This window comes from Pseudorasbora parva, chromosome 17, assembly GCF_024679245.1.
Source record: "Pseudorasbora parva isolate DD20220531a chromosome 17, ASM2467924v1, whole genome shotgun sequence".
NCBI lineage: Eukaryota > Metazoa > Chordata > Actinopteri > Cypriniformes > Gobionidae > Pseudorasbora > Pseudorasbora parva.
The window spans coordinates 34,923,276-34,936,715 of NC_090188.1; the positions used below are offsets into that span (position 1 = coordinate 34,923,276).

Consider the following 13,440-nt stretch of genomic DNA (forward strand, 5'->3'; position numbering starts at 1 on the left):
ACACCCCCAAAGCATGATGCTACCACCCCCATGCTTCACAGTAGGGATGGTGTTCCTCCACTTCTCCCGTGTAGTTCTGGGCTGATTTCTCACCTTTCTTAGGATCATTGAGACCCCACAAGGTGAGATCTTGCATGGAGCCCCAGTCCGAGGAAGACTGACAGTCATGTTTAGCTTCTTCCATTTTCTAATGATTGCTCCAACAGTGGACCTTTTTTCACCAAGCTACTTGGCAATTTCTCGTTGCCCTTTCTAGCCTTGTGGATGTGTACAATTTTGTCTCTAGTGTCTTTGGACAGCTCTTTGGTCTTGGCCATGTTAATAGTTGGATTCTTACTGATTGTATGGGGTGGACAGGTGTCTTTATGCAGCTAACAACCTCAAACAGGTGCATCTAATTTAGGATAATAAATGGAGTGGAGGTGGACATTTTAAAGGCAGACTAACATGTCTTTGAGGGTCAGAATTCTAGCTGATTGACAGGAGTTCAAATACTTATTTGCAGCTGTATCATACAAATAAATAGTTTTAAAAAATTGTAAAAAATATTTTTTTAAAGTCTCTCACAGTGGGCATGCACCTACAATCACAATTTCAGACCCCTCCATGATGATTTCCAAGTGGGAGAACTTGCAAAATAGCAGGGTGTTCAAATACTTATTTTCCTCACTGTGTGTGTGTGTGTGTGTGTGTGTGTGTGTGTGTGTGTGTGTGTGTGTGTGTGTGTGTGTGTGTGTGTGTGTGTGTGTGTGTGTGTGTGTGTGTGTGTGTTGCTCCAGGTAAATTGTCACTAATTATGTTGTAAATCACTTAAGATATATGACAGCATGCTATTTACTTTCATACTTAAAATACATTTGGACATTTCTATTGATATTTAATTAACACTGTAAAATTGATAACCTGCATTTGTTACTTTAAGGGTGTATTTCTACCAGATATGGTGTCATCTCATTTTTAATGGTTGCATTAATTTATATATTTCTATTTTCAAAAATAGTTTTTATTTTCAAAAATAGTCCCATTTTGTTTCTATTTTTTTTTTTATTACACAGAATATCCTTAAGTAATGCTATTAAATTACACACATTTAATAACTTTTAACCAGCCACACACAGTGTGCGTGTGTGTGTGTGTGACTTTGTAAAGAAACAATACGTGCTGAATGACAGGAGGGTTATGTTGTTGTTGTTTTTTGGGACAAATTATTCAAATCACTGACTCCAGCATACAACAACAATGCTTTACAGGACATATATCACATAATTATTCCTTTTTCTTCTTGACACATTCAAGATTCGTAGAATTTAGTAAACATAGTGAGGACATTACAATATAAAGAATTTCGCCATAAAGTTTAACAACTTGCCTACAGACTGAACATGTAATACTCCTACATGAAATTAACAAGAAGAACCTGTGACCAAAGTAAAAGTTAAGTGTTATTAAAATAAATATATATTACCCCTCATTTGATCAAGCAACCCAGCAGATTTGAAATGTACACCAGCTCACTTTCATCATGGTGTTCATTTCCAGTGATTTGTCTAAGCTGGGTTGTGATCTACAGTGTTTACCATTTCTACTCAGATGTTTCATCTGGTCCCACTGAGTATTTATGTGTGATTTATTCATATCATATTTCATCAAGTCTTTCTAAAATGAGCCATATTTACATGTAAAATAAGTGTATTTAAGCAGAAAATAACACTAGACATTTTCTTGGCCTCTAAGGCAGAATCTCGAAAATGAAATGGAAACTATTAATAAGTGCCTAATAAGTAAACAAACCATGTAATTTAAAATATTAGATATTAATTGGATAAAATCATTTTAGGTCATACTACTTTTTCTTTTGAATAAGGAAATCTTTTATTGTAAAAAGCATATACAGATGCTGGGGGTGTCCCCTCAGTAGAAATCGTGTTTGCGCGGTTACCGCGAAAAGGGCACTTTCACAAATAAAGGGGCAGGACTCAAGCCTCCCCACCATAAAATACGAGAGGCTGTGCTGTATCTGGAATAGTTTCCCCCTTAACTGTTAAAAGGTCAAGATATTGCAACGGACATTCAAACAGATGGACTGACTTGAAGGAAAATGCTATCTAAATAAAACTCGCTCATTCAATCTCTCTCTCTCTCTCTACATAATACTGTAAGCTTCAATGAAACAATACAAATGAGATCAAACATGCTAAGGGTGTTGTATAGTGATACACTATACTGTTGGGTGAGGGTGAAGTGGTCATAGACTTGTTTGTTAATACCGATTGTAAAAAAAAAAAAATGGACGTAGTGTCCGTGACGTCACCCATAGGATTCTGCAGAGCAGTTTTTAAGCGTAAATATGGACGAGCTGGCCCGTTGCCAACTTGGCAACGCATCATCCCGCTTCACGCCCAGTTAACAGAAAATGGACAAAGAGGCGGGATGTGGCAGTCGAGGAATTGCAGTTTAAGTTACTTCTGTAATTGTTTCAACAGAAACTCGAGGAGGTTGCTGCTTGGTTAAAACATAGCTATTGACCAATCAGAATGTAGGACCAACCGTTTTATAAAATCAAATGAAACACTCTTACTTTGTCTTGGATGCAATAAAGGCAAAATCTGTTAATCTGCTGCATTTTATCAGTTATTAGACTTCACATGAGGAGTGTGCTTGTGATGTCATAAAATTCCCCCCGAGGGTTTGCGTTAAACCTCAGTTAGGTGAGCAAAATGAAATTAATTTACTATCTATTTGCGTATGATTGCTGTAGCACAGCTTTCACGCAATCAAAAGACAATCCTTTTGTGAGATGAGTCTGAAAATGGAACCACTGAGGCCGAATCCTAAATTGAAAACTAAATTGAAAAGCCTGTTTGGTCTGTTAAAGTTTTTTATCTCTCTCATGAAGTTACAAAATCTTTTTATTCTCATTTCCTTGCATTTAAATTGAATGTGGAATACGAGAGCAATTTCATTATATAAAGTGAAGACCAGGGGAAGTTGTCTTGTCACATGTTTTACTCCAGTGAATATTTCTCAAGGTGCGTTTCTTTTTTTTCTTTTTTTTAAATTCTATTTCTGTCATATAGCAACACAATTCAACCTTTCAGTTAAAACGTACATTGATTATTAAATGTATCATTAATCTTTTCTGAATGTTTGGCTTTATTTTTTGTTAGCAAGAGCTGTTAACAAAATAAGATGATATTGGAGATTTGGTTTGAATAATAGAATTCACAGCTCTTAAAATCTTATACACTAGCCCCAGTCTCTCCTCTGTCAGAGACTGAAGCACCATCCTCATGATCTGAAGGTAAATTATCACCAAAGAAGATTTTATCATTCTTCATCATATCCTGATGACGATCACGTTGAGGTGTCATGCGGCTTTTTTGCTTGGCTTGGCTTTTATGCGCGTAGCTCAACAGGAGCTGCCAGAATTGGTAATCAGGCCCCTGTGCTGAGGCTGAAGATTGTACATATCCTCAGTGAACTCATCATTATGCCACGGGAGTGGCCTGGGCTGGACTTTGGTTATGTAATGCAGCTGCACATTTATTTATTCGTTTGCATGGCTTGACATAAGCCGGTTTAAGGGCTCTGAGCTGTTTCAGTCTCTGTGTGGGATGCATAATTCAGCTTTGGTCAGCAATCCAGTGGGAATCCAGACTGTCCCCTCCGCAGGCACCCTCCCTATCTTCTGGGGTACCCGGCTATAGGAGAGAGAGAGAGAGAGAGAGAGAGAGAGAGAGAGAGAGGAGAGAAGAGAGAGAGAGAGAGAGAGAGAGAGAGAGAGAGAGAGAGAGAGAGAGAGAGAGAGAGAGAGAGAGAGAGAGAGAGAGAGAGAGAGAGAGAGAGAGAGAGAGAGAGAGAGAGAGAGAGAGAGAGAGAGAGAGAGAGAGAGAGAAGAGAGAGAGCACATTGTAGAGAGATTATTATAACTGCATTGAAACACAACTGACCCTCAGACAAGAGCTACAGAGCATCCCATAGAAATAAATTTATTACAAATAAACATTTCTGTGATGGGTGAAAATTGAGAAGGAAGGAAAAAAAAACAGAAGGTTGCCAGAACTTTACTTTAAAAATACAGTAGCAACACGTGGTTTTATTCATTGAATAACTGAAATAATGTTAATATAACAAATGACAAAAGTTTTTTTTTTTTACCTTAATAATATACTTTGACAACCATCACAAAACAGAGGTGATAATAAGAAAGCCACATATCAAATGTCATCTTTTCCACAAGCTGAGGTACTAATATACAGTATACAGTAAAGAACATACACTCGTGGGCTCGTAGGAACCTTGGGGACATAACCCGCCTGGGATGAGAAATCCCCGGCGCAAACTCTAGACATGAGGGCCCTACAGACAGGGACTGAATATCTCTTATTCTTTTGAGAGATGAAATAGCAAAAGGAATATAGTCCCTGAGGTGAGGAACTTATCCGACACCTCCTACAAGGGTTCAAACGGAGGCTCGGACAAGCCCCGCAAAACACAGGCTAAGTCCCATGCTGGGACCCTCGAGTGCATAACAGGCCTCAACCTTAAAGTGCCACGGAGGAAACGTGTAATCAGAGGGTGTCTTCCCAAGACACTCCACCCAAAGGGACGTGGACGGCACCCAAGGCCGCCACGTACGCCTCTATTGTGGAGGGGGTCAACCCTGCCGAGAACCTTGCCTGCAGAAACTCCAGCACTGTACCAACCGGGCAGTTAACTGGGTCCCACTGGCGTTCTCTGCACCATGCTGAGAAAAGTTTCCCTTTCAGAGCGTACAGTTTCCTCGTGGACGGAGCTCTGGAGTGAAGGATGGTCTCTACGACCTCGGCCGAGAGACCTTCCTCTATGAGCCTAGCCCCCTCAGAGGCCAGGCCGACAGTTTCCACATCTCTGGGCGTGGGTGCAGGAATCTCCCGCCCGCCTGAGAGAGTAGATCCCTCCTGGTCGGAATCTCCATCGGAGAGCCTTCCAGGAAAGATATCAGGTCCGAAAACCATACTCGGGTCGGCCAGTACGGAGCCACTAGGAGTACCTGGGCCCCGTCCCGGCGTACCCTCTCCAGAACTCCTGGAAGCAAGACAATCGGGGGGAAGGCGTACAGAGGTAGCCTCGGCCACCCCTGTACCATGGCATCCAACCCCAGCGGGGCTGGATGGGTCAGAGAAACCACTGCGGGCAGTGAGAACTCTCCGCCGAAGCAAATAGCTCCCATATACCTTCCATAGGAGCTCCACCACTTCTGGGTGGAGTCTCCATTCCCCGGGCCTCGGCCCCTGCCTCGACAGGCTGTCTGCTTCCTGATTCAGGACCCCCGGGATATATACTGCTCTGACTGACAGCAATTTCCCTTGGGCCCACAGGAGGATCCGATGTGCCAATTGTCCAACGGACGGGACCTCAGACCCCCCTGGTGATTTATATAGACGACCACCGATGTGTTGTCTGCACATGGTGGCCCCTTGAGGTCAGGCAGGAACTGTTTCAATGCAAGAAACACTGCGAGCATCTCTAGCCGATTTACGTGCCAGTGCCGCTGATGTTCCTGCCATAGACCCTGGGATGAGCGACCACTCATGGTCGCCCCCCCAGCCCGTGAGAGAGGCATCTGTCGTTAGCGTTACGCGACGAACATGAGCCCCCAACACGGGACCCTGAGATAAAAACCCCGGGTTTTTCCACATGACCAGAGCACGTAGGCATCGCCGCGTGACTTTGATCGTGCGGAGCGGATTTCCCCTCGGGGAGAACCCTTTTGTTTTGAGCCACCACTGCAGTGGCCTCATGTACAGTAGGCCAAAAGGTATCACGTTGGACGCTGCTGCCATGAGACCTAACAGTTTCTGGAACCGTTTCACAGTGATGGCTCGGCCTAGCTTCTGTTCTTTGGCGGCTGCCAGGATCGATGCTATGCGTGTTGGCGATAATTGCGCCCGCATAATTACCGAGTCCCAGTTCACACCTAGAAAAGTGGTTCTCTGAGCCGGAGAAAGCACACTCTTCTTGGCGTTCAGCCTCAACCCCAGCTTCGACATATGGGCGAGAACAGCATCTCGATGCTGAACCGCCATCTGCTCTGTATTCGCTAGAATCAGCCAGTCGTCGATATAGTTCAGTATGCGGACGCCCTGTAGACGCAGCGGCGCCAGAGCTGCATCCACACACTTGGTGAACGTGCGGGGTGACAGTGCTAGACCGAAGGGAAGTACACGATATTGGTATGCCTCTCCCCCGAAGGCAAACCTCAGGAACTTCCTGTGATGTGGAAGGATGGAGACATGAAAATACGCATCTTTGAGGTCTATGGTGACAAACCAATCCTCCGATTTGACCTGCGCTACAATCTGTCTGAGTGTAAGCATCTTGAATTTGAGCTTGGCCACCGAGCGATTCAATAGCCGCAGATCTAATATCGGGCGTAAGCCCCCATCCTTCTTCGGCACGATGAAGTAACGGCTGTAAAAGCCAGACTCCCTGCTGGGAGGGGGAACCCTCTCTATAGCCCCTTTTTGCAGGAGTGTCTCTACTTCCTGTGCCATTACCAGAGCCTGCTCCGGGCCCACCTCTGTAGGTAGGACACCGCAGAAAGGAGGTGGCCGACTTCTGAACTGAATGGCGTACCCCTTTTCTATTATCTGCAGGACCCACTGAGATATATTTGATAGACGTTTCCACTCGTCTAGAAAATCTACTAAGGGAACCAGCCTCTCGAGGCTGGCCTCTGGTGTATTTTGAGCAACAAGCACAGTGCCCTGAAGCGGCGGACCGGCAGGGAACGACTGACTTGACTGCTCGGGAGCCCCCCGAAGGGGGAGCGGACCACCCTCGAGTGGCCCGCGGGGACAGTCTGCGCCCCGGCATTGCGGCGGGGTTGGCAGCGCGGCCCCCAGAGGGCGCTGCAGGACAACGGGTACCGTAGGCAGAGGTAAACACCGTTTCCCTTCGGAGGGGACTACCCTCAGCGTCCTTTTGTTTCCCCTGCCCTCCGAGGAGGGGGCGGACCACCCTCAGGTGGCCCGCGGAGACCCTCTGCGCCCCGACATTGTGGCGGGGTTGGCAGCGCGGCCCCTTGAGGGTACCGAAGGAAGACGGGTACCGTATGCTGAGGTAAGCACCGTCTTCCCACGGAGGGGAAACTAAGGGAACCAGCCTCTCGAGGCTGGCCTCTGGTGTAATTTGAGCAGCGAGTGCAGTGCCCTGAAACGGCGAACCGGCAGGGAACACCTGACCTGACTGCTCGCATGCCCTCCGAGGAGGGGGCGGACCACCCTCAGGTGGCCCGCGGAGACCCTCTGCGCCCTGACATTGCGGCGGGGTTAGCAGCGCGGCCCCCTGTGGGCACCGAAGGAAGACGGGTACCGTGTGCTGAGGTAAGCACCGATTTCCTTCGGAGGGGAAATGCCAGGGACGATGCAGCTGAAGGCGAGAGATAGCTCGCAAGCGTCTCTTCGATCTTCGGCATCGCCCCATAACCATAGTGTCTCAGCCCAAATATATTACTATATGCAGATATATGTGGGCTGAACACTCTATATGATACCGCTTGTTTCCTCCATGACCTAGACACCTCGGTGTGCAGGTCAGGGAAGAATGGCAGGACGTTGATGCTTTGCACGAGAGGGCAGGAATCGCTCATCTAATTTCGTTCTCTCTGATTTCGATGGGATTCAGATATTTCAGCCAGCCAGTCATTTCTTATTTTTATATTTAACCTGGCCACAGCTCTCGTGAGAACCTCAACTCACTAGCGGGTGACTGAAGTGGCGAGTCTTCAGTCGCGATGCTCTCAACGTCCACCTCCTCAGAGCTGGATAGTTGGAGCACCGGTGCCCCGCCCAGGGAGGAAGAGACCGCAGAGCGGGCTTCCAAACCCCGAGACGAGACACTGGACGATACAGGTGAGGGCTGAGATAAGGCTGGGCCCGTCTCAAACCCCTCTGTAAAGTCCATGTGTGAACCCCACGACTGAAGCCACCGCTCTGCCTCGGCAGCAGCGGGACCAGAGCCGCGGGGAACACGAGCCGAGGCACCCTCCTCGAAGAGTGCCCGGCGGGAGCGCAGCGTTCTCAGTGGCATACGCTCACAGTGCTCGCAAGCAGCCCCCTCGAGGGCTGCCTGGGCATGCTGCGCTCCCAAGCAGGCTACACAAAGAGAGTGTGTATCCCCGCTCGTGATGTAGCGTGGGCAGGGATGAACACACCTCTTAAAGCTGCTTTCACTCGCCATTTTACTCTATCTATTTTATTTTCTCTTTGTTTGTTAATATATACTGCAATATTTAACAAAAGGGTGGAAAATCTCTGGATATAGACAGACAAAAACACCAAATAGACAGACAGGTTCACACAGATCGCTTGCTGAAGGCTCAGAAGCTAGTTCCTGTTTGTGTTCGCGGACCTTTTATAGTCTCCGGTTGATGACGTCATCACGTCGGCGACGATCGATCTTTTTTCCGATGGAATGGTTCTACAGGCGCTTCACGACGCATTAACGCAGAGGCGTTCTCACAGCGTTTCGACGCAGCTCGAGTTCCCCGAAAGGGAACAGAATTTTTAATCCCCATGATTTTATAAATCAGACTAAATGTGACCCTGGATTATAAAACCAGTCATAAAGGTCAATTTTATGAAATTGAGATATATAAATCATATCAAAGCTCAATAAATAAACATTTCACTGATGTTATGGATGTATAGGATAGGATCCTATAGCCGAGATACAACTGTTTGAATATCTGGAATCTGAGAGGGAAAACAAATGTAAATATTGAGAAAAGTGCATTTAAAGATGTCCAAATGAAGTGCTTAGCAAGGCATATTGCTACTAATTATATTTTTTGATATATTTACGGTAGAAAATTTACGAAATATCCTCATGGAACTTTACATAATATCCTAATGATTTTTGGCATAAAAGACAAATCAATCATTTTGACCTGTACAGTGTATATTTGACTTTTGCCACAAATATACCTGTGCAACTTATGATTGGTTTTGTGGTCCACGGTCACAACTTGTGTTTTTTTGAAAATGTAAACCTGCAGAAAGTTTTCTGTGAAGGGTAGGTTTAGGGGGATAGAATACATAGTATGTACATAAAACGTGTGTTCATGATTTTATATCCCGCTGGGGGATTTTAACCTCATGGGTACTCGTGTCACCGTGGGGACCTAAATTCAGGTCCCAATGAGGAAACAATCGTATAAATCATACAGAATGAGATTTTTTTTTTTTTTGAAAATTTGAAAATGCCTGTAGTTTTGTGTGATGGGCAGGTTTAGGGGTAGGGTTAGTGTAAGAGGACAGAATATACAGTTTGTACAGTATAAAAACCATTACGTCTATTCCCCACAAAGATAGCGACCCAGAATTGTGTGTGTGTGTGTGTGTGTGTGTGTGTGTGTATGTGTGTGTGTGTGTGTGTGTATATGTGTGTGCCCTTGTTTATATTACATTGTGGGGACCAAAAGTCCCAATAAGGATAGTAAAACCTGAGATTACCTACATTGTGGGAACCAGCCAGTGGTCCCCATTCCCCCCTTTTCAAAAGGCTTATAAATCATAAAGGATGAGTTTTTTTTTTGAGAAGGTAAAAATACAGAATGTTTCCTGTGATGGGTAGGTTTAGGGGCAGGGGCAGTGTAAGGGGATAGAAAATACGGCTTGTACGGAATAAAAACCATTACGCCTATCGAGAGTCCCCACAAAGATAGTGAACCAGATGTGTGTGTGTGTGTGTGTGTGTGTGTGTGTGTGTGTGTGTGTGTGTGTGTGTGTGTGTGTGTGTGTGTGTGTGTGTGTGTGTGTGTGTGTGTGTGTGTGTGTGTGTGCGTGTGTGTGTGTGCGTGTGTGTGCGTGCGTGTGTGTGTGTGCGTGTGTGTGCGTGCGTGCATGTGTGCGTGCGTGCGTGCGCGCGCATTTTGTTTCTATTTTTTGTAATGAACAGAATATCCCTAAGTAATGCTATTAAATTTCACACATTTAATAACTTTTAACCAGCCCCAGAAAAAAAAAAAAAAAAATCTAAATCTTTTCAATACCTTATTTTGAAAGTGCCAATGAAATGGAAGTAATTACTAATGACAGATCATTTCTTCCTTACTGTCAAGTGCCTAGGATATAATATCTGTCATTAATTGATCCACATCATCTGTAGTTAAGAAAAGACCATTCCATTATTCAAAATCCTATCCTGGCCATAAACTGTTATTTTTATCGGAAAGTGAAATCAACTCATCAAATCTACGACTAGCAAACTAAAGAACAGCTTCTACTCGACTGCAGTTTGAATTCTCGTTATAAAGAGCAATTTCTAGTAGCTGTATTGTGAATTTGGGTTGTATATTGTACGCTGTTATATTTGTCATTGTGCTTTGTGAGCACCTATTAAATGAATATGGCAATGAGATAAACACACTGATGATCACACCATCTGAACACTTTTCTTGACCTGTTTCCTACTGTTATTCATAATCCCAGCTGGCATCATATTGCCAAATATGCTTAAACACACAGCTTTATGGCAAAAGCATTTGTTTATTTCTCTCTGAGCTGTGCCATCTGTTGCCTTTGCAGGATGACAGCATCTTAAAGGAGTTTGATATCAGCGATCATGTGAAAGAGGGCTTCGAGAAAGCAGATCCGTCACAGTTTGAGCTGCTCAAGGTGTTGGGTCAGGGCTCCTATGGAAAGGTGAGCCTTGAAAATGCTAACTTATCCTCTCTTTGTCAATGTTTATGCAGACTGCTACCAATGACTAAGATTAGATGTGCCATTTGTTTGGATGTAATTATGTTAATGCAAGTAATGTTCAGCCAGTTTAGGTTTGGGGTAGGTAATGGATGTAAAGCGCTCTGTGTCCTTATAAACCCTTCATTTGAACTGACTGACTTTGTTTTGGGAATAGAAATGATTTAGATCAGTTGTTGCGAGAGTTACATTACATAGTTTTAAATGATTATCTTGTGTCCCAAAACTGAAATTTCCTGCCTGTTTTAATACCTAAGCTTCATGAAGGCAACATTAAAAAGATATCATAGTCAGACACAAAGCCCATCTATTTAAAGGGCTAGTTCACCCAAAAATGAAAATGATGTCATTAGTTACTTACCCTTATGTGATTCGACACCTGTAAGACCTTCAGTACTTCAGAACACAATATTTTTGTTGAAATACGATGGCTCAGAAAGACCTCCATTGGCACCAATGTCATTCAAGACACATAAAAGGCACTAAAGGCGTCGTTACAAAGCCCATCTGTAACAAGTTCGATAGAGTAAGGAAGGAAGAGGACACGGGGGTCGGCAGGACTGTTGATGCTTTTTATTTTCAAACTCAATCTCAACGTGCACACTTCAGTGTGTGTCTGTTTTCTCATATGCTCAGTCTCAGTTTCACTTCCGGGTCACGCACTTCCGGGTTCCGGATAACTCAGGGTCTCGCATCAACAGTCCGACTCTCTCTCTCCCTGGTCTCCGGTTCCGCTGGTGTTTTATCCCGTCTCCGCGCTCATTACTAGAACAAGAGACAGGTGTTATTAATCTGCGTCCAACCCACTCACTTACCGCTCGTCCCGCGGCCCTCTCTCCCGCTGCAGACCTCGCTGAACCACGCCCCCCTTGCCACACCATCTCACTACAGTGGCTGTACAATAATTTTATGAAGCGACGAGAATAGTTTTTGTGCGCAAAAAAACAACAACTAAATAACGACTTATATGGTGATGGGACGATTATTTTTTAAATCAGCATATCAATTCATGATTTGAATCGCCAAAGTCACGTGATTTCATCAGTTTGGCGATTTGACACGCGATCCGAATCATGAATCAATACGCTGATTCATACCGCTCCGAGGCTTTACAAAGCGGTGTTTTGAAATAGGCCATCACTAAGTCTTTTATTAGGGATTTTTTGCGCACAAAAACTATTCTTGTCACTTCACAAAAGGATTGTAGAACCACTGTAGTGAGATGGACTTTGTAACGACATCTTTAGTACCTTGTATGGGTCTTGGGAGAGGAAATATCATATGTGCCAATGGGGGCCTTTCTGAGCCATCAGATTTCAACAAAAATATCTTACTTTGCGTTCCAAAGATGAATGGAGATCTTACGAGTGTCAAACGACATGGGGGTAAGTAATTAATGACATGAATTTTATTTTTTGGGTGAACTACCCCTTTAAGTAGACTGTATAATCAGAGGTACCTTTGGCGAAAATGTAAGGCAGCATCACATGTATTTTCCAATAGAGAAGGCAATCAAAGAATGCAATGTGATGATCTTCATAAAAAAGAAGATTCTAAGTAAATCTATTTTAATTATGAATATACTTAGAATTCATTCAATACTGAAAAGTATTGTAACCCAATATTTATGTATTTTGCTTAGTAGAGTAGCTACTGCATTGTTAGCTTAGCAACATGCTAATGCCAAATTCCACTGAAATCATTTGTGAGTTGAGTTGAGATGTTGCCTTAGCTCACTAGCTTTTGAAAAAAAAAAAAGAATTACTCCCATCTAATCCCAAACCATTTTCTCTTCTTCAATGAAACACAAAATATATCAGGCATGATCCAAATTGCAAAAATGACAAAAGATTCATATTCATTTTCTAACACCATGTCCTAACCAGACACGACTCGACGCCCCGACATGCGTATCTTTTCCATGTTAATCAGAGATTTTGTTCTTACCAGCCTTGATTGTTGTAATCACTAAATCTGTTTTAGAAACATTTCTATTTCTATGACGGTGCAGCTGGGACAACCATATAAAAAGTATGACACAATAATCTCAGGTACTGATTATGTGCTTTATTTAATGTTTATTTCATTTTTAATGTGAGTTTGAATGTAATTTTGTGTGATCTTTATATCCAGACTGAAAATGATAATTGATAATTCACTTCAGAACAAAAAGTTTTAAACTGTTGAACTCAATGTGAACAAACAATTTAACAAAGTCCCTTCACCCAGTATGTTTTTAATAATAATAAGTATGAATTTGATTCAATGAGAGTGCAGTGCTCTTGCAGAGAGACTCGCCCACACACTCTTCTGATTACCTGTGATATTTGATTGATTTTGCCGTGCCTCATAGTCATGTCGCATCTGGTGTGGACGGACAAATTGCTTATTGCTGGAGTCTTATCATCATCTAAATAGGACACAGTGTAAGACAAGTCTACAGAAACAATATGATTCCTTTTTGTGTGAAGAAGACTGTAGAATGCTTTAGAACAGAGCAGGAAATTTCCAGAAATTTTAGTCTGTCAGTCACATGGCTTAAGACAACTTCAAAAACTCATTTTGGCGTGCATATGATACGCTGTTTTTCGCATGCATATGAGACGCACTTTATGGCGTATATATGACACGCGCTTGGGTAGGTTTAGAGTAGTGGGGTGTATATATGACACGCGCTTGGGTAGGTTTAGAGTGG

The 13,440-nt window shown here is 43.7% G+C and overlaps 1 protein-coding gene across 2 annotated transcripts in view; it reads left to right on the forward strand.

The window, feature by feature from the left end:
• Positions 1 to 13,440, forward strand: part of rps6ka2 (ribosomal protein S6 kinase, polypeptide 2) — an 88,666-nt gene that overhangs the window by 18,431 nt on the left and 56,795 nt on the right. For both annotated transcript variants that reach the window (XM_067421443.1, XM_067421442.1), the window contains exon 2: positions 10,572 to 10,688. In XM_067421443.1, coding sequence (XP_067277544.1) covers positions 10,572 to 10,688 — 117 coding nt within the window. The remainder of the gene's footprint in view (positions 1 to 10,571; positions 10,689 to 13,440) is intronic.